Raw genomic sequence first — 21,283 nt, 5'->3', positions numbered from 1 at the left:
TCCGTTTTTTTGACGGATCCGTTACTCGGGGGTTGTATATACTTTTTGGAGCATGCGCAATTGAAAAAAATTGAAAAAACGGATTGGGGCAACGGATCCGCCGAAATGACGGTCGCGACGGATCCGTCGCCCATAGGTGGCCATTCTATGAAATGACGGACGCGACGGATCCGTTGCGATCCGCCATTTCAACGCAGACAAAAAACGTTGCAATGACCGTCAATGTCTGGATGACGTCCTCCAAATTTTAACGGATCCGTCGCATGACGGATGGAACGGACAACCATCCGTCACAATCCGTCGCTAATGCAAGTCTATGGGGAAAAAAAACGGATCCGTCAAAAAAAAAAACGTATCCGTTTTTTGAGGAAAATGGCGGATTTAGACTGACGCCAAACAACTGAAGTGTGAAAGAGGCCTTAGGGAGGCCTCTGATATTTTTGCAGGGCGCTGCATGCAGCTGTACCTCTGACAGAGAGGGTCTTGAAGAGTGGGATGCAGGTGTAACAGTTATCTATGTAGAGGTGATAACCTTTATCCAGCAGTGGGTGCAGCAAATCCCACACAATTTTCCCACTCGCCCCCAGGACAGGGGGTCAATAATGGTGTTATTCACTTCCTAGACCCTAAATCTGTGTGTGTACCCTGAGGTACTCTCGCACATCTTGTACAGTTGAATTCCATACCTGGCCTGTCTGGGTCCTTGTGTGCCTGGCTGGGGGTCTTTCCTCACTAGATGAGGAGGAAGAGGAATAGAGGAATGTGGGCTCTTCCTCACTCGCTGAATCCGTGTCGGAGGCAAAGAAAGAGTATGCGTCCTCTGGTGAATAGCGTCTTCTTGATGAATGGGCCATTTTTATTTTGTTCTTGATAACACTCGGGATTTGTGTGTAAGTGGTGCCTTTTCACTTATATTGTGTGCGGCTTGTGTAAAGGGTAATATTATAAAAAATAGAAAACAAGTAAAAATGACACATTTAGAAGATGCAAATTGCCTCTTCTGAGAAAAAGAGGACTTAATTCTATAGCGCCACCTGATGGAAGTAGCGATCCTACAAGTCACAATTAAACTCTCTAACGAGTCGTGCAATATGACTTAGGATAAAAGCCAAATCAGTATCTCAATTCGCAGACACGGTGTTTCGGACTGTTGGCCCTCGTCAGTGCGAAGCATGAGAACTGATTTGGCTAGGTGAGAGGCTCTGGACTGGGGTCTAAGGGGTAACGTTTCTCCTTATGGAGAGTGACATACCATCTCTGGCTTGTCAAGGTAAGGAGGCTTATTTGCCGTACAATGCTCCTCTGGGAAGAAACACTTGAAAAATGAAAAGAAAAATTAGTAGATGTAAAAAATAAAGTTCGTATAAATAAATTATAGTGACGTTCACTACACTAATGTCCTACCGATAAAGTTACTCGGCGCTAACTACTCTTTTTTTGCAAAAGAAAAACAGACGTCACTAACACTGCGATGTTCCCTCCCCTAATGCACTAGCTAAGAAATTACCCAGCGATAACAGTAATTTTTTTTTTGTAAAAGAAAAACGCTACCTCCCAACCTATAGTGCGATTCTGTGCTATTATTTCTTTCCAGAAGAAAACTGGACGTCACTAACACTGCGACATCCGTTCCACTAATACGCTCCCTCCCTACCAATAGAGCTATACTATACTAACTACTATTTTTTTTTTTTTTTTTAAACGTATGCCACTTACACTGTGAAAAAAATGGGATGAAAGGGTAGATTCTTCTTTGCACCGCTTAACAAATAGAAAATCTAAAAATAGGTAATTCAATGAAAGAGTGGCTTTATTCAACGCGTTTCGGAGCAACAAGGCTCCTTCATCAGGATTCAACACGGTATGTACATAAATACATGTTTGGCAGTTCTTAAATACAATACTTACACTGTGACGTCTGCTACTCTGATCAGCAGAGACACTGATCAGAGTGCTGTAGCCACGGGAAGAACACGAATGCTCAGCGCAGGACTCCACTCACGCAAAAAAAGTGCGCAAAAATACAATTGGGGTGGAGGATGGGGGGGGGCTGAAACAGGGATTGGGGAACTGCTGTCTCTACTGTGATTACAGATCAGTCACACAGCACAGGCGACAGATCACAGGTGACAGATCACAGGCGACAGATCACAGGCAACAGATCACAGGAGACAGATCACAGGAGGATCATACTGACCACCAATTTTTTTCTCTCTCCGGTAACATATGGGGTCCACAACCACTCTGCACGCCATCTTTACCTCAGAGCTCAGAGTTGGCATGCAGAGTGGTTATCACTATTTTAGATTAACCCCTTTGGCACTGGCTGGCTGAGCAATCGTTACTGACCAATCAGGGCCAAAGGGATTAATCAGGAGAGGGCCAAAGGGATTAATCAGGAGAGGTGACATAGCGATCACCCCATCCAATTGTGATCTGTGCAGTCTCAGACATCACCAATCACAGCATGGCACATGTTTTTTTTTTAAACTTTATTGCGACATCACTGTGATCAGCCACCCACTGCGATCGCTGACATGGGGGGAAGTACAGCCCTCTGGGCAATGTTCAAGAATAGTCATCTTAATAGGCATCATAACTCAGTTACCATGTGATACAATGCATTGAAAGGAAATAGTGGCGCCATATATGTACAGCACTTTGTACAGCACTTTGTGGGAATGCAGCTCCGCAGCGCCGTATATATACGGCGCATGTCGTGGAGGGTTTAATAGGCAATGTTTTATAAAGTATTAAGGCATCCCAGAAATGTGGTTGCAATGTCTGTGGGATTGCCGATGGTGGCCATATTGTCTTTGGCATAGTCAGATATTACTAGAAATTCATAAAACATGAAATAAATGTTTATTTTTCGCTTTGGTTATTGCCATGAATTTACTGTTTAGTAGCACCAGTGGCAGATGGTGGCAGCCATGGTTATACCTGTATAGTTACAATGCGAGGCAGAGGTTGTCGCGTCCTGGCGCCTCCTTCAATAGCTATTCCCAAGGTAGGGGCAGTTTTCATTACACGCACTAAGGCGGCAGAAGGTTCGAGCAGGCCCGGCTACAAGAGAGAAGACGTTCTGTCAGTCAGCATCATGGGATAGGTGAAAGGATTAGTGACATGAGCGGATAAAAGAGATTAACGCGGAGCACACGATACAGAAGGGGCTGAACATAATAACGTCTAATAACGTCTGCCAGTGCCGGCACAACCAGTCCCGAAAACATCAGACTGCAGGACAGGGAACCGGACACAACATCGAGCCTGTGTAACTACAGTGCGGCCATAGACATGGCGACAATTTACACCAACTGATATTAATAAAAACAATAATCATACCCCACTGATGGAAATGTATCAGATCTGCTTAGATTAGTCTTGCCACTATGAGCAAATCTGTCTCCAGACTTCACATTACAAGTTGCATACTTTATTCATTAAATCATAGACCCATTGAGGCCTGTGTACTTCCTTTGAAAATTACTTAGACTATCCATATAATCATTTTTTTTTTAAAGTCCCGTCTTTATAGGATATATCAGGATTTGACTGTCAATCTAACATTGTAATAGTAAGTACACCAGTCACATCAAGTATGAGATTTGTTGAATAGTATGTGTAGTTTGTTATTGTAAAAACTGGTGACAGATCCAATATAAATATTTCTTAAATAAATATTATACCGGATGATGCTGTTGTATACTGTAAAAATCCATATCGGAACAGATGGTTTTAATCCTTTTTTAGAAAGTTTAATTTCATTCCTGGACTATACAGCCTGACTGGCTGTTCCTCAGTGCCTCTTCCTGCTGAGATCTCACACTGCTCAGTACAAGCTGCAGCTCTTAGTAAATCAAGTTGGTTGGGCAGAGAATGAATAAATATGGATTTCGGACGTCTCTTACTCTTTGGGCCATATAAATTGGACGAGTGCTATCCGTGGTTTTGGCAGATATCACTTGTGCCCACGTAGTTGCATGTGGCTGTGCACATGTCCGAGGAAACATAGGATGCATGATTTGCCGCTAAGCATCAGATGGCACTCACCCAATCATGTCTATGGGCGTGAAAAAAATTGGACTGCATTCAGATGTCTTCCGAGTGTGGTCCGATTTTCACAGACTAACATAGCGTAGAAGGAAGATAAACTTTTTTTTTTCTCTCCACCTCTGAGAAAATTGGATCCCACTCTAATCAAACTCTGATCAGTGTGTGGTTCGTATAATCGGGCTGATTTTCTTGAATGGAGAGAAAACGGTCGCGTGACCCTAACCTTTAGCTGAGAATGTTAATTTTCAGACTGGATTATAGAGCCATTTTGACATGGATTTTCAAAGTAAGGACACTAACCCCATCAGGTCTAATCGATCTATTGAGAAATGTATACAGCTAGTGATAGATTTGGTTTAAAGGTATGTGTCCACGTTCAGGATTGCATCAGGATTTGGTCAGGATTTTTCATCAGTATTTGTAAGCCAAAACCAGGAGTGGGTGATAAATGCAGAAGTGGAGCATATGTTTCTGTTATACTTTTCCTCTAATTGTTCCACTCCTGGTTTTGGCTTACAAATACTGATGAAAAATCCTGACCAAATCCTGATGCAATCCTGAACGTGGACACATACCCTAAGGGTATGTTTCCACGGTCAGGAAACGCTGCTTTTTTGACGCTGCGCAGAGCTGCAGCGTCAAAAAAGCAGTGTCCAGATGTTCCAGCATAGTGGAGGGGATTTTATGAAATCCCGTCTCCACTATGCGTGGAAACCCGCACGTGGCGGCCCTGCGACTCCGGACATGCTGCGCGTCTTTTGAGATCGCAGCATGTCCGTACACCTTGCGGGGACGCAGCGTCCCCGCAAGGCATATCACAGGGCCCTATGGCGAGGGGTGCGATGATCCCGGATGTGTACTGTACACATCCGGCACCATCGCGTCCCAGAAAGGGGGCGGGGCTTAGCGCCGAGCGGCTTCGCCGCTGCGGCGATCCCGCCGGCAAACCGTACCGTGGAGCCATACCCTTAGGGTATGTCTCCACGTTCAGGATTGCATCAGGATTTGGTCAGGATTTTTCATCAGTATTTGTAAGCCAAAACCAGGAGTGGGTGATAAATGCAGAAGTGGTGCATATGTTTCTGTTATACTTTTCCTCTAATTGTTCCACTCCTGGTTTTGGCTTACAAATACTGATGAAAAATCCTGACCAAATCCTGATGCAATCCTGAACGTGGACTCATACCCTTAGACTGTCATTTGAAACTGGTCATACGGGCGAGTTTGGCCGACATTAGTCTGTTGTGTATGGGGAAGTTAACTACTATCTAAAGGGTATCGGCACTTTTAGGGTATGTTTCCACGGTAAGTAAACGCTGCTTGTTTGACGCTACAGCGTCAAACAAGCAGCGTCCAGATGTTCCAGCATAGTGGAGGGGATTTTATGAAATCCCGTCTCCACTATGCGTGGAAACCCGCACGCGGCGGCCCTGCGACTCCGGACATGCTGCGCGTCTTTTGAGATCGCAGCATGTCCGTACACCTTGCGGGGACGCAGCGTCCCCGCAAGGCATATCACAGGGCCCTATGGGAGCGAGCGATCATCCCGGATGTGAAGAGTTAACACATCCGGCATGATCGAGTCCCAGAAAGGGGGCGGGGCTTAGCGCCGAGCGGCTTCGCCGCTGCGGCGATACCGCCGCCCATCCGTACCGTGGAGACATACCCTAAAAGTCAACCTAACCCAACCATTTTCACTCACCTGAACAGTGCATGCATATGGATGGAGGGGGGCACAATTTTTCACAAATATTAAAGCAGAATGATCCAAGCTGAGAATCGACCCAGTAGTAGACAAATATGATTTGTCCATCATGGACGCCCATTATTGGAGAACTCATCTGATCAGTAATAAATCTTAGGATGGCTAACAATTAATGTGGAAATAAATATAATTTCTGTTTTTCGTCTTACTGGTTTTGTCATGTTCTCTGCTCCTTTGAATTTTTGGGGCTGAGGGCTGCTGTCTTTGCTGCCGCCACCGACCTCGCCTGCATCCACGCCACTGTCTTCGCTGAGTGCTTGCCCGCTGTCTGAAAGCTGGGAAAGAGAGGCCGGGGGCGATGTAGGCAAGACGGCTGAAGAAAAATAAAAAAATCACACAAAAAGCATCTCGTGAAAGAAAACTAGAAGAACACAGTGCACAGGTTATATAATAGGTTATATATATATAATGTATAGATGCAAGTAACATTTATTAGTAAATACAGAATCACTTTACAAAGCTATTGTGACTGAGCGCCATGGAATAAATATTAGTTGACTTGCACCAGCAGCACATCTATAACCTTTTCCTCCAAACTTTAAAAAAAAAAATATTTAAGCTGCACATACAATATGTCTTCGGATTATATTGCAATTTCAGCAGCTGCAGCCGCTAAACTCATGACAGAGAAGTAGTCAATGTTCTATAGCGATCTTCATGGAATTATTCAGTGCAACCACAGGGGGGCGATAGTTTTCTTCTTTTCCTTTATTGGTGAGGTATTACATTTTTATGTACCAGTCTGACCAATATGATGATAAGACTTTTACATTTACAACCAGTTTAAACACAGGAGGATTGCCGAAGCATAATTAGTTTATACTGAAATGTGCACCATAGTATGATTCTCTGTGCAATCGCTCTGCACTACACACTGGTCCCACAGCACTACTGATATTAGGGACGTTTGGTGCATAGAGTCAGATTTTGTCGTAATGTGTAAGTGAAAGTGAACTAAAGTATACAGATATGCATGTAAAAGTGGACCAAAGTTAGACTCGGATACACGTAGTGTATATATGGTTTGATGCTAGAGGAAGAGACGAGCAGCATAGATAAGGGATCTCATGTTACTCACACTAGGGGTAAATTTGCAAAAAGATGCAGTTGTATCATTTCCTATATTTTAATGCCCCCCCCCCCAAAAAAAAAAAAAAATATATATATATATATATATATATATATATATATATATATATATATATATATATATATATATACATAAAATTCAACATACAAAGGGTGAGCTGAGAAAAGATAAAACACAACAAAACATGAAAAAATGATGAACAAAGTGCCCCCGATAAACGTTCTTCATAAATCCAGTATTGTTGGATAGGGCTTGTAAAAACAAGCAGTTTTGCAATTTACTGCTTTTTAAAATTTTCAATCATATTTGAGATATTAAACATTTTTCTTTTGTTTACTGCTCTTTGCCTTGGAGACCGACCACTGCTGATAGACAGCAGAGCATGCGCAGTGCTTACAAGCACCATTCTATTGATCTTGTAAGCACTGTTTTGCAGCTACCCAGGATTGCCGAAGTGTAATGTTACCTCCTAATCCTGGCCAGCTTCAGTGTAGTGCAGCAGTGGTGGTCGGTCTCCTAGGCAACCAGCTGTAAACAAAAGAAAAGTGTTAATACCTTAAAAATGGCTGCAAATTTTAATAAGCAGTAAATTGCAAAAGTGCTTGTTCCTATAAGATTTATCTGACAATATCTACAAAGATGGGAATAACCCTTTAAAAATCATTTTATTAACAATAGCGTTAAGCCATCTTTCAGTCATAGGGCCGGTGAGTGACAGCTATAGACACGGCCCAGCACTTTTATGAAAAGGTGGCAATGCAGCGCATCTTCGGAGCAATCAAAGTGCAGGGCTGTCCTCACAGTATAGTGATGCTGTGTACAATGACAGTGTGGATCCAGCTCCGGGATAAAAATGCAAAATTTTATTTAAACATTTAAAACGCTGCTAGAACATGACCAGCATGAAGGTGACGGAGAGCAACCAGCACCTGGACGCGTTTCGGGCAACAGAGATGCCCTTAGTCCTCAGTATACTACTGAGGACTAAGGGCATCTTTGTTGCCCGAAACGCGTCCAGGTGCTCGTTGCTCTCCGTCACCTTCATGCTGGTCATGTTCTAGCAGCGTTTTAAATGTTTAAATAAAATTTTGCATTTTTATCCCGGAGCTGGATCCACACTGTTTCTTTCTACATACCAATCAGTGTTGTGGCAGCAACACTCTGTATCCGTGCTCGGACTGACTTCTACCATCTCGTCTGAACTAAGAGTGAGCTGAAATACCGTTCTTTTTTCATGTACAATGACAGTACCCAGTCTATGCATGACTCGGCGGCTCCCAGGAGGAAATATGTTCATTTTCTCCCAGTAACCACACTTTCAGTAAGGCAGCCGAGAATCCACAACTCTTTAGTACAAAATGGCAAAAACTCCAAAGTTAACGAGTATCTTACCTCGGGTTTGTGGAACAGCTCGGATTTCATTCACATCAGGTTCACTGTTGGGTCGATGGACTTCCACCATTACAAAATGTTGACTTGTGTGAGGGTCTAATGCATCTGTGTGTGAAGGGGAGGATGGCTGAGGGGGGCTTTCTACCACCGGCTTTAATCTTGTAGGTGACTGAACTCTTGGGAAGGGGGTGAGAGGTAGCTGCGTGACCAGAGCCAGCTGGGTTGCAGGGCATATAGAAGTCTGTTTTTTAGGTAAAATTGTAGCATAAATCGCCTGGTTTGGATTATGTGATAGGGGAGAGGTTGGGGGTGTAGTCAGTGGGGGGAGAGGCGGACTTGGGTTTGCGGGTGATGTGAAAGGTGGCGGAGGAGGACTTGTTGGGGCAGTGAAGAAGAGCCCGGACTGAGACGATCCAGAGGAAGGGCGCTGAGCTCGTTCCCCGCTCTGCCTTCGTAGAACTGCAGGAGGTTCTTCTGTAGGTATAGGGGGAGGTGGTCTATATGCCGGGGGCTCATCTAGGAACGAATTGATATCATCCTGCAAATATATATATAATTTTTTTTTAGAAAAGCTAAGGTCTTTTATAATCAATACAGGTATAGATTCCAGCAGATCCCCACAAATTAAAAAACGTATGAACAAGACCCCTTTAATATATTAGTAAATAATTTGCCTATATACAAAGTCTGCCAAAATCCTTGGCAAAACTCAAATTCTCATGTGGGCATCCGCATGATCAATGTGAGGCCATGAATTAAATACATCTCAGTAGGAAACATGGTACGAGGTGTAGGTAGGGTTATAGTTCGGGGGCTGAAGCTTCTCAGTGGTCCACTAAGGCTACTTTCACACTAGCGTCGTTTGCAATACGCTGCAATGCGTCGTTCAGGAGGAAAAAAAAAGTTTTTTCCCCATAGATTAACATTACTGACACATTGCGACGTATTGCCACACGTCGCAACCATCGTGCGACGGTTGCGTCGTGTTTTGGCGGACCGCCAACACAAAAAAAGTTACATGTAACTTTTTTTGTGCGTCGAGTCCGCCATTTTCAACCGCGCATGCACGGCCGAAACTCCGCCCCCTCCTCCCCGGACCTTGCAATGGGGCAGCGGAAGCGTCATAAGACTGCTTCTGCTGCCCACGTCGGGCATTTGTTTCACAGCATACGTCGGCCCAACGCACTTCGACGGGCCCGTACCGACGCTAGTGTGAAAGCAGCCTAACCAAGTAACCTTGATTACAACTGGGTGACGCACCCTAATAGTGGAGGAGAACCTCAGCAGATGACCGCGCTGCTACTGAAGATAATCTCTATACAAAGACCAAAATTGATGTTACCGCCATATGGTCAATGGTAGATACCAGTCCTGCAGAACATATAAGAGATCACTGCACTGTTACAGATAATAACTTACCGCTGATGTTCTCTGATAGAATCGTTCACTTTTCCTGTCTTTTCCATCTGGCCCAGACTGACACAACTTCTTCCACACAGGACTCGTCTGCAGAGAATACAACAAAGACACATTTTACTTCACATATTTTCAGCCCCATCACCATCTGTTCCCAAGCTACACAAACTCCTCATCCTACTAGTACCCCAATACAGCTGCCATATTTGTCCCTATTACTGCCCCTGCTGTGTGGTTCTCTGTGCCCTCTAAATTCTAAAGCAACCCTCTAGAATATAGTAATTCCGGGTGTAAGTGCCCTAGAAAACAGTGCCCACATTTTGCTCCCTAGAAAGTAATATTGCCCTGTGTGCCCCTTTGATAGCCACAGTAACCTGAGTTCCCCTAAAACAATAAGTGCCTACTTGACATTTAATAATGTCCTGAGTCTCATCCCCTGTACAGCTCCCCTATACACAGTATGATGCTCTCTTATACATAACATGATGCCTCCTCACTGTAATGTCAGTATACTGACCCCTTAGTAGCCCCAAACTGCTTGATGGCCCAAACACTGTAATCCCCACAGTGTATGATGGTCCCCTAGATAGACTCCATATAGTATAATGTGCCAGATAGTCCTCAATATAGTATAATACATTCCCCATAGGCCTGTATAGTGTAATGCATTCCCCATATGCCTGTATAGTATAATGCATTCCCCATAGGCCAGGATAGTATAATGCACCCCCATAGGCAGCCAGTATAGTATAATGCACCCCCATAGGCAGCCTGTATAGTACAATGCACCCCCATAGGCAGCCTGTATAGTATAATGCAGCCCCATAGGCAGCCAGTATAGTATAATGCACCCCCATAGGCAGCCAGTATAGTATAATGCACCCCCATAGGCAGCCTGTATAGTATAATGCACCCCCATTAGGCAGCCAGTACAGTATAGTGCACCCCCATAGGCAGCCAGTACAGTAAAATGCACCCCCATAGGCAGCTGTTATGGTTCTGGTGGTTAGGAACACATGAACTGACCAAATAAGTAAACCAAAAATAAGGACAAGCTCTGGGAATGTGGGAACTTTACTGACCGCAATCCTAATCCTATCAACACACACTATAGGCAGCCGTGGAGCGTACCTAACTCGGCCTAGACGCCTCTTCACAGCCTGAGAAACTAGCTACCCCTAGAGAGAAACAAAGCCTCACTTGCCTCAGAGAAATTTTCCCCAAAGTGAGAGCAGCCCCCCACAAATAATAACGGTGAGATAAGGGGAAAACACAAACATAGAAATGAAAACAGGTTTTAGCAAATGAGGCCCGCTAATAACTAAATAGTCAGAGGATAGCAAGGAATCTGTGCGGTCAGTATAAAATACTACCAAAATTATCCACGCAGAGAATACAAAAAGACCCCCACACCGACTCATGATGTGAGGGGCGCAACTCCGCACCCCAGAGCTTCCAGCTAGCAATCAAATAGCATATAAGCAAGCTGGACTGAACTCATCATATACTGAGAAACATTTTCAGAAAGCAATGAGCAAAAATGGACTAGCATGAACTTAGCTTCTCCACGAGGAGACAGGTCACTAGAGAAGTCCCAGAGAGATCTGAACCAGTACTGAATACAACGACAGCAGGCAACAAGTAAAGGTCCAGATGGAGTTAAATAGGCAGCAAGCCTAGCAGGAAATGAGGCTGCTGGGGTCCAGCTACAGACCAGCCGTAACACTCAAAGCCACCAGAGAAAGCCATGAACAGAACTCACAAAGTACCACTCATGACCACAGGAGGGAGCCCGAGAACGGAATTCACAACAGGCAGCCTGCATAGTATAATGCACCCTATAGGCAGCCAGTACGGGATAATGCACTCCCCATAGGCAGCCTGAATAGTATAATGCACCCTCATAGGCAGACAGTACAGTATAATGTGCCCTTATAGGCAGCCTGCATAGTATAATGCACCCCCATTAGGCAGCCAGTACAGTATAATGCACCCCCATAAGGCAGCAAGTATAGTCTAATGCACCCCCATAGGTAGCCAGTACAGTATAATGCACCCCATAGTCAGCCAGTACAGTATAATGCACCCCCATAGGCAGCCTTCATAGTATAATGCACCCTCATAGGCAGCCAGTACAGTATAATGCACCCCCATAGGCAGCCTGCATAGTATAATGCACCCCCATTAGGCATCTAGTACAGTATAATGTACCCCCATAGGCAGCCAGTACAGTATAATGCACCCTCATAGGCAGCCTGCATAGTATAATGCACCCTCATAGGCAGCCTGTATAGTATAATGCACCCCCATTAGGCAGCCAGTACAGTATAATGCACCCCCATTAGGCAGCCAGTACAGTATAATGCACCCCCATAGGCTGCCTGTATAGTATATTGCACCCCCATAGGCAGCCAGTATAGTATAATGCACCCCCATAGGCAGCCAGTATAGTATATTGCACCCCCATTAGGCAGCCAGTACAGTATAATGCACCCCCATAGGCAGCCTGGATAGTATACTGCACCCCCATAGGCAGCCAGTACAGTATAATGCACCCCCATTAGGCAGCCAGTACAGTATAATACACCCCCCATAGGCAGCCAGTACAGTATAATGCACCCCATAGGCAGCCAGTATAGTATAATGCACCCCCATAGGCAGTCTATAGAATATTGCACCCCCATAGGCAGCCAGTATAGTATAATGCACCCCCATTAGGCAGCCAGTAGAGTACAATGCACCCCCATTAGGCAGCCAGTACAGTATAATGCACCCACATAGGGAGCCAATACAGTATAATGCACCCCATAGGCAGCCAGTACAGTATAATACACCCCCATAGGCAGCCAGTACAGTATAATGCACCCCCATAGGCAGCCAATACAGTATAATGCACCCCCATAGGCAGCCAGTACAGTATAATGCACCCCCATAGACAGCCTGTATAGTATAATGCACCCCAATTAGGCAGCCAGTACAGTATAATGCACCCCTGTAGGCAGCCAGTAAAGTATAATGCACCCCATTAGGCAGCCAGTACAGTATAATGCACCCTGATAAAAAAAAATACAATGCTCACCTCTACTCTCTTCCTGGTTCCTGCGTTGCTCCCTGCTCCCGCACATCTGCGGACAGTGGGCACCGAATAGTTATGTCATCATGCCCGCTGTCAGTGTCGGTGACGTCAAATGCTGACAGGGGGATGATGGGGGAGGGAGCGTAACACTCCTTCTCCCATCAATGTGGTCAGCTGTATTGGCATCCAGTCAATACAGTGGACCCTGTGATGATGAGCGGGGGGCCCACTGCTGGCACAGGCCCCCCCCCCCCACGCCTCCTCAGGGGCCCCATAGCAGACGAGTGGCAGAGCAGGGAGATTGATTGTCCCTGCTCTGCCACAGAATGTAACTGTATCGGCGCAATGTCCTCTGGGTGGGCCACTTCAGAGCGTGGGGCCTGTGGTCACCGCCCCCACTGCCCCCTCCAGTAGCTACACAACTGACTCATGGTAAAGGGAATCTGTTAATAAGTTTTTGGTATGTAATCTGAGAGCATCATGATGTTGGGGCAGATATCCTTATTCAAGAGATGTGCCACTTACTGGGCTGCTTGCTGTTATTTTGATACAATCACTGTTTTCTCTGCTGTAGATCTAGCAGAGCTTGGAAAGCTGAGCTCTGTATAACCCCGCCCACCCCACTGATTGACAGCTTTCTATTTACACTGTGCATAGGCAGAAATCTGCATATTAGTGGTGGTTACACAGAGAAGCAGGACTAGGAGGCATGAGACACCTAGTCCTGTAGTGATAACCTCCTGCTGATAAAACACTGATTTTATTTAAACAACAACTATTGAATTTAGTTTGCAGCTGATCTGCTGCGAGCAGGTGAGATATAATGTATCCACTTCAAAAGGGAAACAATTTGTATATATTTGTATAGTATATTCACTATTCATGGGGAAGCTTTAGGCTATGTGCACACGTAGGGAGGGTCCTCTGCGGGTTCTCCCGCAGCGGATTTGATAAATCTGCAGGGCAAAACCGCTGCGGTTATCCTTGCAGATTTATTGCGGTTTGTCTTGCGGTTTCCGCTGCGGGTTTTTTGATGCGCCGCAATCGCCGCGATTCTGCACAAAGAAGTGACATGCTGCGGAATGTAAACCGCTGCGTTTCTGCTCGGTTTTTCCCACAGCATGTGCACAGCGGATTGCGGTTTCCATAGGTTTACATGGAACTGTAAACGCAATGGAAACTGCTGCGGACCCGCAGTGTCAAAATCGCTGCGGTTCCGCGGTAACAACCGCAACGTGTGCACATAGCCTTAGCTTATTCTTTGCGGGTAAGGCTACTTCTGCACTTGCGTCTTCTGCTGTACGTCGTTGTGCAGCAAAAAGACGTATCGACGGACGTTACGAAAATAGTGAAAAACGTGTGTGACGCATCCAGTGTAATGACGGATGCGTTGTCCACAATTTGAATGGAGAAATTTCCGGGAATCAAATGTCCGGGGACGAGAGAGAGAGAGAGAGAAGAGAGAGAGAGACTTTTTCTCGGATTTGAAAATCCTTCCGGGCATGCTCAGAGGGGAAAAACGTGATAAGCTGGATTCCTGTGTGTGACGGTCAGCGACGGATCCTGCGTCCATAGGCTTCCATTATAGTCTAAGGCTACTTTCACACTTGCGTTTTTCAGCTTCCGTCACAATCCGTAGATTTTTGAGAATGCAGGATCCTGCATTTTGCCATAGACTTGTATTAGCGACGGATTGTGACTGATGGCCATCCGTTTCATCCGTCGTGCACTGGATCCGTCGGAAAATAGTGGTCCTTCGTGCGGAGAAAACGTTCATAGGAACGTTTTTCTGCACGTCAGAAAATCGCTCAGCATCCTGCGCTGCCCGTCGTCGGCTATAATGGAAGCCGCTGACCGTCACACACAGTAATCCAGCAACAAATCCTCTCTCTCTCGTCCCCGGACATAATTTCTCCATTGAAATTGTGGCAACAGCACAAACGACACATCCGTCATTACACTGGATGCGTCACACACGTTTTCACAATTTTCGTTATGTCCGTCGACACGTCATTTTACTGCACAACGACGTACAGCAGACGACGCAAGTGTGAAAAAAGCCTTATTCTAATTTCCTGACAGCCGGATTGAGCTGTTTTGTGACTTACTAATGGAGAAGATTTACTAAGCAAAAGGCAAAATTTCAAATATAAATTACAGCAAAAAAAAATTATACATATTTTTATAATATATAATACATGTGTTTGCTTTATGCACTCTACACCTTTTACGGTAATAAAAAAAAAAAAAAAAAAAGAGTGCAGTCATCGTGAGATGTAATCACACCATAAGTAAAGTGGTTATCCTGAGCTTTAACATGAAAGGACTGTCCTCATGATGGGCCATCAGTGGGAGTCCGGCAATCAACACCCCCTGCTGATCAAATGATTTTAACTGGAGCACCGAGTCGGTTTTATTATTTTTCAAGCGCAGGTCCGTGTTTCAGTGGCTGTTCCAAAAGGAAGAAGATGTGGCCAGAATACACAATGTTCATACCTGCAATGATGCCGAGTAGGAGTTGGATCCCTAATTGTTTTAATGCGATGATCTATTATAATTAGAGGCCGTGTGGGATAGCGCTTTGTGTAATTCTTATGTCCTGACTCGAGTGTATAGCCTCACATGTGCCTATGAGGCCAGGCAACCCTCCCGCACCATGGGCATGTGCCTATGAGGCCAGGCAACCCTCCCGCACCATGGGCATGTGCCTGTGAGGCCAAGCAACCCTCCTGCACCATGGGCATGTACCTCTGAGGCCAGGCGACCCTCCCGCACCATGGGCATGTGCCTATGAGGCCAGGCGACCCTCCTGCACCATGGGCATATGCCTATGAGGCCAGGCGACCCTCCTGCACCATGGGCATGTGCCTATGAGGCCAGGCGACCCTCCTGCACCATGGGCATGTGCCTATGCTATGAGAGGCCTGGCGACCCTCCTGCACCATAGGCATGTACCTATGAGGCTAGGCGTCCTTCCTGCACCATGGACATGTGCCTATGAGGCCAGGCGGCCCTCCTGCACCTTGGGCATGTACCTATGAGGCCAGGCGACCCTCCTGCACCATGGGCATGTGCCTATGAGGCCAGGCAACCGTCCTGCACCATAGGCATGTACCTATAAGGCCAGGCGACCCTCCTGCACCATGGGCATGTGCCTATGAGGCCAGGCGTCCCTCCTGTGCCATGCGCATGTGCCTATGAGGCCAGGCGTCCCTCCTGCACCATGGGCATGTGCCTATGAGGCCAGGCGACCCTCCTGCACCATGGGCATGTGCCTATGAGGCCAGGCGTCCCTCCTGCACCATGGGCATGTGCCTATGAGGCCAGGCGACCCTCCTGCACCATGGGCATGTGCCTATGAGGCCAGGTGACCCTCCTGCACCATGGGCATGTGCCTATGAGGCCTGGCGACCCTCCTGCACCATGAGCATGTACCTATGAGGCCAGGTGACCCTCCTGCACCATGGGCATGTGCCTATGAGGCCTGGCGACCCTCCTGCACCATGAGCATTGCGGTCTCTATACGGACTGTGAGTTTCGCCTTTCTTAACCCCGGCCTAACCCATCCACGTCCTTCTCACCTCTCAGTCGAGACTACAGTAAAAAATGATAGATGAGCTGAATTTTTCAGTAGAATTCTCCTTTATGTTTCAGACGCTGCTTTTGTAGCAGAATGAATGGGATTCGCTCATTATTAGAGCGAATGCTTTGAGTTCATTCACGTTACAGCAGGTATTGACCAATTCCTTCTCCTTTAAGTCAGCAGTTCACAAGGGTAGACTCTCCTCCCTAGTCTTCGCATACATAATCGTTTCTCTCCTTAAATAGGTCTATTATATTAGCTCCATGTAAAAAAAAAAAAAGACTATTGACCTGTCCGCAAGCAGCCCAGATTAATGGACAGATCATGCATTAAACATTGCTTTTAATTTGCAGGATGCCCTTGGGGAGTGGAAAGGTTCATTTTGGATTCTCCGCTCCTATTCTCAGAACTGTCCATTGTAACACAGCTGCAGATTGTATCGGCCATATAAACCATGTTCATGATGCCCGTGAGGTGTGCTCGTCCTTGGAAATAGATGACACTGCCATGACGATTTGAGTCTATCACCAGCATGGATCCCCATTATTATCAATCTCGAAAACATTTACACTTACCAGCGAGATGTCGGGCAGAGTCGTCCTAGTAAGACTCCCAGAATCTGCGCTTCCCTCGGGGTCAGCTCCATTCTAGTTAAAGCACAGGAGAAATTACCACCAAAGAGAAAAACCTGCATGAAATAATTCTACTGAAGACATAGTATACGGTGACTTTTATTCCTGGAACACTATGTGACGCTGGACATACAAGGGTAATTACGGGAGCACAAGATGTGTGGGCATGCAGAGATTTTCCGCTAGCGTGTCTATTAGGCCATCTGGTGCTTGCGTGCAACCTGCTTTAGGATCTGAATTTGGAAAATGACTTTGACTGCTTTTACACTTCTTCGGGTCAAGCTAAAAGTGCATTTGGTCTAAACAGTACATTTTGTAATGTAAAAGTCCATCCCAATATAACATCACTATATCACATTAATGGAACAGGACATAGAAACCAAACCCTATAATATATCATATTAGTATACTTTATGTTCATATACAGGTCCTTCTCAAAAAATTAGCATATAGTGTTAAATTTCATTATTTACCATAATGTAATGATTACAATTAAACTTTCATATATTATAGATTCATTATCCACCAACTGAAATTTGTCAGGTCTTTTATTGTTTTAATACTGATGATTTTGGCATACAACTCCTGATAACCCAAAAAAACCTGTCTCAATAAATTAGCATATCAAGAAAAGGTTCTCTAAACGACCTATTACCCTAATCTTATGAATCAACTAATTAACTCTAAACACATGCAAAAGATACCTGAGGCTTTTAAAAACTCCCTGCCTGGTTCATTACTCAAAACCCCCATCATGGGTAAGACTAGCGACCTGACAGATGTCAAGAAGGCCATCATTGACACCCTCAAGCAAGAGGGTAAGACCCAGAAAGAAATTTCTCAACAAATAGGCTGTTCCCAGAGTGCTGTATCAAGGCACCTCAATGGTAAGTCTGTTGGAAGGAAACAATGTGGCAGAAAACGCTGTACAACGAGAAGAGGTGACCGGACCCTGAGGAAGATTGTGGAGAAGGACCGATTCCAGACCTTGGGGAACCTGAGGAAGCAGTGGACTGAGTCTGGTGTGGAAACATCCAGAGCCACCGTGCACAGGCGTGTGCAGGAAATGGGCTACAGGTGCCGCATTCCCCAGGTAAAGCCACTTTTGAACCATAAACAGCGGCAGAAGCGCCTGACCTGGGCTACAGAGAAGCAGCACTGGACTGTTGCTAAGTGGTCCCAAGTACTTTTTTCTGATGAAAGCAAATTTTGCATGTCATTCGGAAATCAAGGTGCCAGAGTCTGGAGGAAGACTGGGGAGAAGGAAATGCCAAAATGCCTGAAGTCCAGTGTCAAGTACCCACAGTCAGTGATGGTGTGGGGTGCCATGTCAGCTGCTGGTGTTGGTCCACTGTGTTTCATCAAGGGCAGGGTCAATGCAGCTAGCTATCAGGAGATTTTGGAGCACTTCATGCTTCCATCGGCTGAAATGCTTTATGGAGATGAAGATTTCATTTTCCAGCACGACCTGGCACCTGCTCACAGTGCCAAAACCACTGGTAAATGGTTTACTGACCATGGTATTATTGTGCTCAATTGGCCTGCCAACTCTCCTGACCTGAACCCCATAGAGAATCTGTGGGATATTGTGAAGAGAAAGTTGAGAGACGCAAGACCCAACACTCTGGATGAGCTTAAGGCCGCTATTGAAGCATCCTGGGCCTCCATAACATCTCAGCAGTGTCACAGGCTGATTGCCTCCATGCCACGCCGCATTGAAGCAGTCATTTCTGCCAAAGGATTCCCGACCAAGTATTGAGTGCATAACTGAACATTATTATTTGATGGTTTTTTTGTTTGGTATTAAAAAACACTTTTATTTGATTGGACGGGTGAAATATGCTAATTTATTGAGACAGGTTTTTCTGGGTTTTCAGGAGTTGTATGCCAAAATCATCAGTATTAAAACAATAAAAGACCTGACAAATTTCAGTTGGTGGATAATGAATCTATAATATATGAAAGTTTAATTGTAATCATTACATTATGGTAAATAATGAAATTTAACACTATATGCTAATTTTTTGAGAAGGACCTGTATGTCTGTCAAAGACATCACGCAAGAGCCCAAGTGAATGTTTATTTGTTTTGTCAGGTTTTTGCCCTCACTTCTGCACACTGCCTAGAACAACCGGTCAGATTATTAGGTTCTGTGTGAGTGTGATCATTAAGGGTCTGAAGAAGTCCAAAATATTGATCCATGGTTTAATAATTGGAATCTGTATCAAGTTTTTTGCTATGTGATCTGAGAGCAGCATGATGTAATAATTTTATTTCTATAGCGCCAACCTATTCCGCAGCACTTTATAATTAAGCAGGAACATGCTCAGACAATAAAAGCATCATATAGTAACACATTATTCAGTTACAGGAGGAGTGGGGGTCCTGCTTACAATCTATAAGGTAATAGGGGGACACGATAGGTAGAACATGCTGTTATGTCTGGTTCGGCCATCATTATAATAAATCAGGGTTTTCATATAAAGCTGCATGATCCGGTCATCAGCTGGGATCTGTGTAGTTACCGTATGCTATTGGGTGCATGCAGGATGTGGAGATCGATGAATAGGTCTGTCTAAAGAGATGTGTTTTTAAAGCACACTTAAATACATGGGGGCTAAATAATAGGTCTGATCGGCCGAGGGTAGTGCATTCCAGAACCCTGGTGCAGCACGAGACAAGTCTTGGAGACAAAGGCGCGAGGGTTGGATTATGGAGGATGTTAGTCTTAGATCAGTTACAGAACGGAGGGCATGGGAAGGGGATAGACTGAGGATGAGAGAGGAGATGTAGGGTAGTGCAGAACTGTGAAGAGCTTTGTGGGTGAGAGAGAAGTTTGATTGCAGCGAATGGGTAACCAGTGCAAAGACTGGCACAGGGTAGAGGAATCGGTGAAGCGGCTGGACAGAAATAGGACCCTGACTGCCGCATTCAGGATGGTTTGGAGAGGAGAAGGTTTGGCTAGAAGGAGACTGATCAGAGGAGAGTTACAGTAGTCCAGGCGAGAATGAATAAGAGCGACAGTAAGAGTTTTTACAGTTTCAAAGGTGAGAAAAGGTCGGATTTTTAAGATTGATAGATATAGGGAATGAAGGAAAGTTCTATGTAAAATCTAACTCCAAGACAGGGAGCGTGCTGCTTGGAAGCTATGGTTGAACCACCCAAGGCAATTGCAATATCAGGTAGAAGTCGGTTCCTAGAGGAAGGAAACGCTAAAAGTTCTGTTTTGGAGAGATTTAGTTTCAGATAAGGGTGATGACATGATGTTAGAGGCAGCGGACAGACAATCCTGGGTATTTTAGTTTAAGGTGGGGGTGATGTCAGGAGCAGAGGTGTAGTATCACTTACTGGGCTGCTTTCTGCAGTCCATCCTTTCTCCATCCATCCATCCATCCATCCAGATCTACCAGTTGTCTGAATGCTGAGCCCTGTATAACCCTGCCCACACCTGTCATTGACAGCTTTCTGTGTACACTGTGCATAGACAGAAACCTGCCAGTCAGTGGTGGTGGTGTGATTGGACTACATGGGCACAGGTTTTCTGGTCCTCTAATGATAATCTACCGATAAAACAGTGATTTGATCAAAACTACAAGAAGCAGCCCAGTAAATGACACAGCGCTGGAGTCAGAGTCTCTGCCCCTACATCATGCAGCTCTCAGATCAGATTAAATATCAAAAACCTGCTGACAGATTCCCTTTAATCCCTTCCTGACATATTATGCTGATGCAGTGCTTTGTATAGCTGTATAGTACAAGTGATCGGATGCAGTAAAATGTGAAAAAAAGTATTTAAAAATATGAAAAAATAAAACACAAAAATTCAAATCACGCCACTTTTGCCCCATTAAAAGTAAAGCAATTAAAAAAATACACATAATTGGTATAGCTGCATTCTTAAGAGTCCGATCCATCAAAATATAAAGTAAATTAATTTGATCGGTAAATGGCGCAATGATAAAAAAATAAAAACTCTAGAGTTACGTTTTTTTGAGCAGCCGCAACATTGCACCGAAATGCAATAAGAGACAATCAGAACATTGTGTCTTCCCAAAAATGATATCAGCTCAGGGCGTAAAAAACAAGCCCTCAACCAGCCACAGATCGCAAACAATGAAAATGGAAAATGGTGACAACAAAAAATGTAAAAAAAAAATTCCACATTTTTTTTCACCACTTAAATTAAAAGAACTATACATGTTTGGTATCTATGTACTCGTACTGACCTGCAGCATAATACTGTCAGGTCAGTTTTACCATATAGTGAACATGG

General features: G+C 45.0%; 1 protein-coding gene and 1 long non-coding RNA gene across 10 annotated transcripts in view; one reads left to right on the top strand and one right to left on the bottom strand.

The window, feature by feature from the left end:
* WHRN (whirlin) overlaps positions 1–21,283 on the bottom strand; it is a 322,874-nt gene that overhangs the window by 4,051 nt on the left and 297,540 nt on the right. For 4 of the 7 annotated variants that reach the window (XM_077283718.1, XM_077283717.1, XM_077283719.1 and 1 more), the window contains 4 exons: positions 16,954–17,025; positions 8,304–8,841; positions 5,971–6,134; positions 2,944–3,066 (listed from right to left, as the gene is read on the bottom strand). In XM_077283718.1, the coding sequence (XP_077139833.1) occupies positions 2,944–3,066; positions 5,971–6,134; positions 8,304–8,841; positions 16,954–17,025 (897 nt within the window). Of the gene's footprint in view, positions 1–2,943; positions 3,067–5,970; positions 6,135–8,303; positions 8,842–9,722; positions 9,810–16,953; positions 17,026–21,283 lie in introns of all 7 variants that reach the window. The other 3 variants (XM_077283715.1, XM_077283716.1, XM_077283721.1) reach the window with 1 other exon arrangement.
* LOC143805002 (uncharacterized) overlaps positions 1–21,283 on the top strand; it is a 68,094-nt gene that overhangs the window by 20,520 nt on the left and 26,291 nt on the right. The window contains exon 3 of one of the 3 annotated variants that reach the window (XR_013221150.1): positions 16,732–16,942. The exons of the other annotated variants lie outside the window; for them this stretch is intronic. This is a non-coding gene — a long non-coding RNA (uncharacterized LOC143805002). Of the gene's footprint in view, positions 1–16,731; positions 16,943–21,283 lie in introns of those variants that run through there. 3 annotated transcript variants of the gene reach the window in all.

Source organism: Ranitomeya variabilis, chromosome 2, assembly GCF_051348905.1.
Source record: "Ranitomeya variabilis isolate aRanVar5 chromosome 2, aRanVar5.hap1, whole genome shotgun sequence".
Taxonomy (NCBI): domain Eukaryota; kingdom Metazoa; phylum Chordata; class Amphibia; order Anura; family Dendrobatidae; genus Ranitomeya; species Ranitomeya variabilis.
The sequence above is the reverse complement of the archived record's forward strand: the minus strand, read 5'-3'. Positions and strand labels throughout refer to the sequence as shown.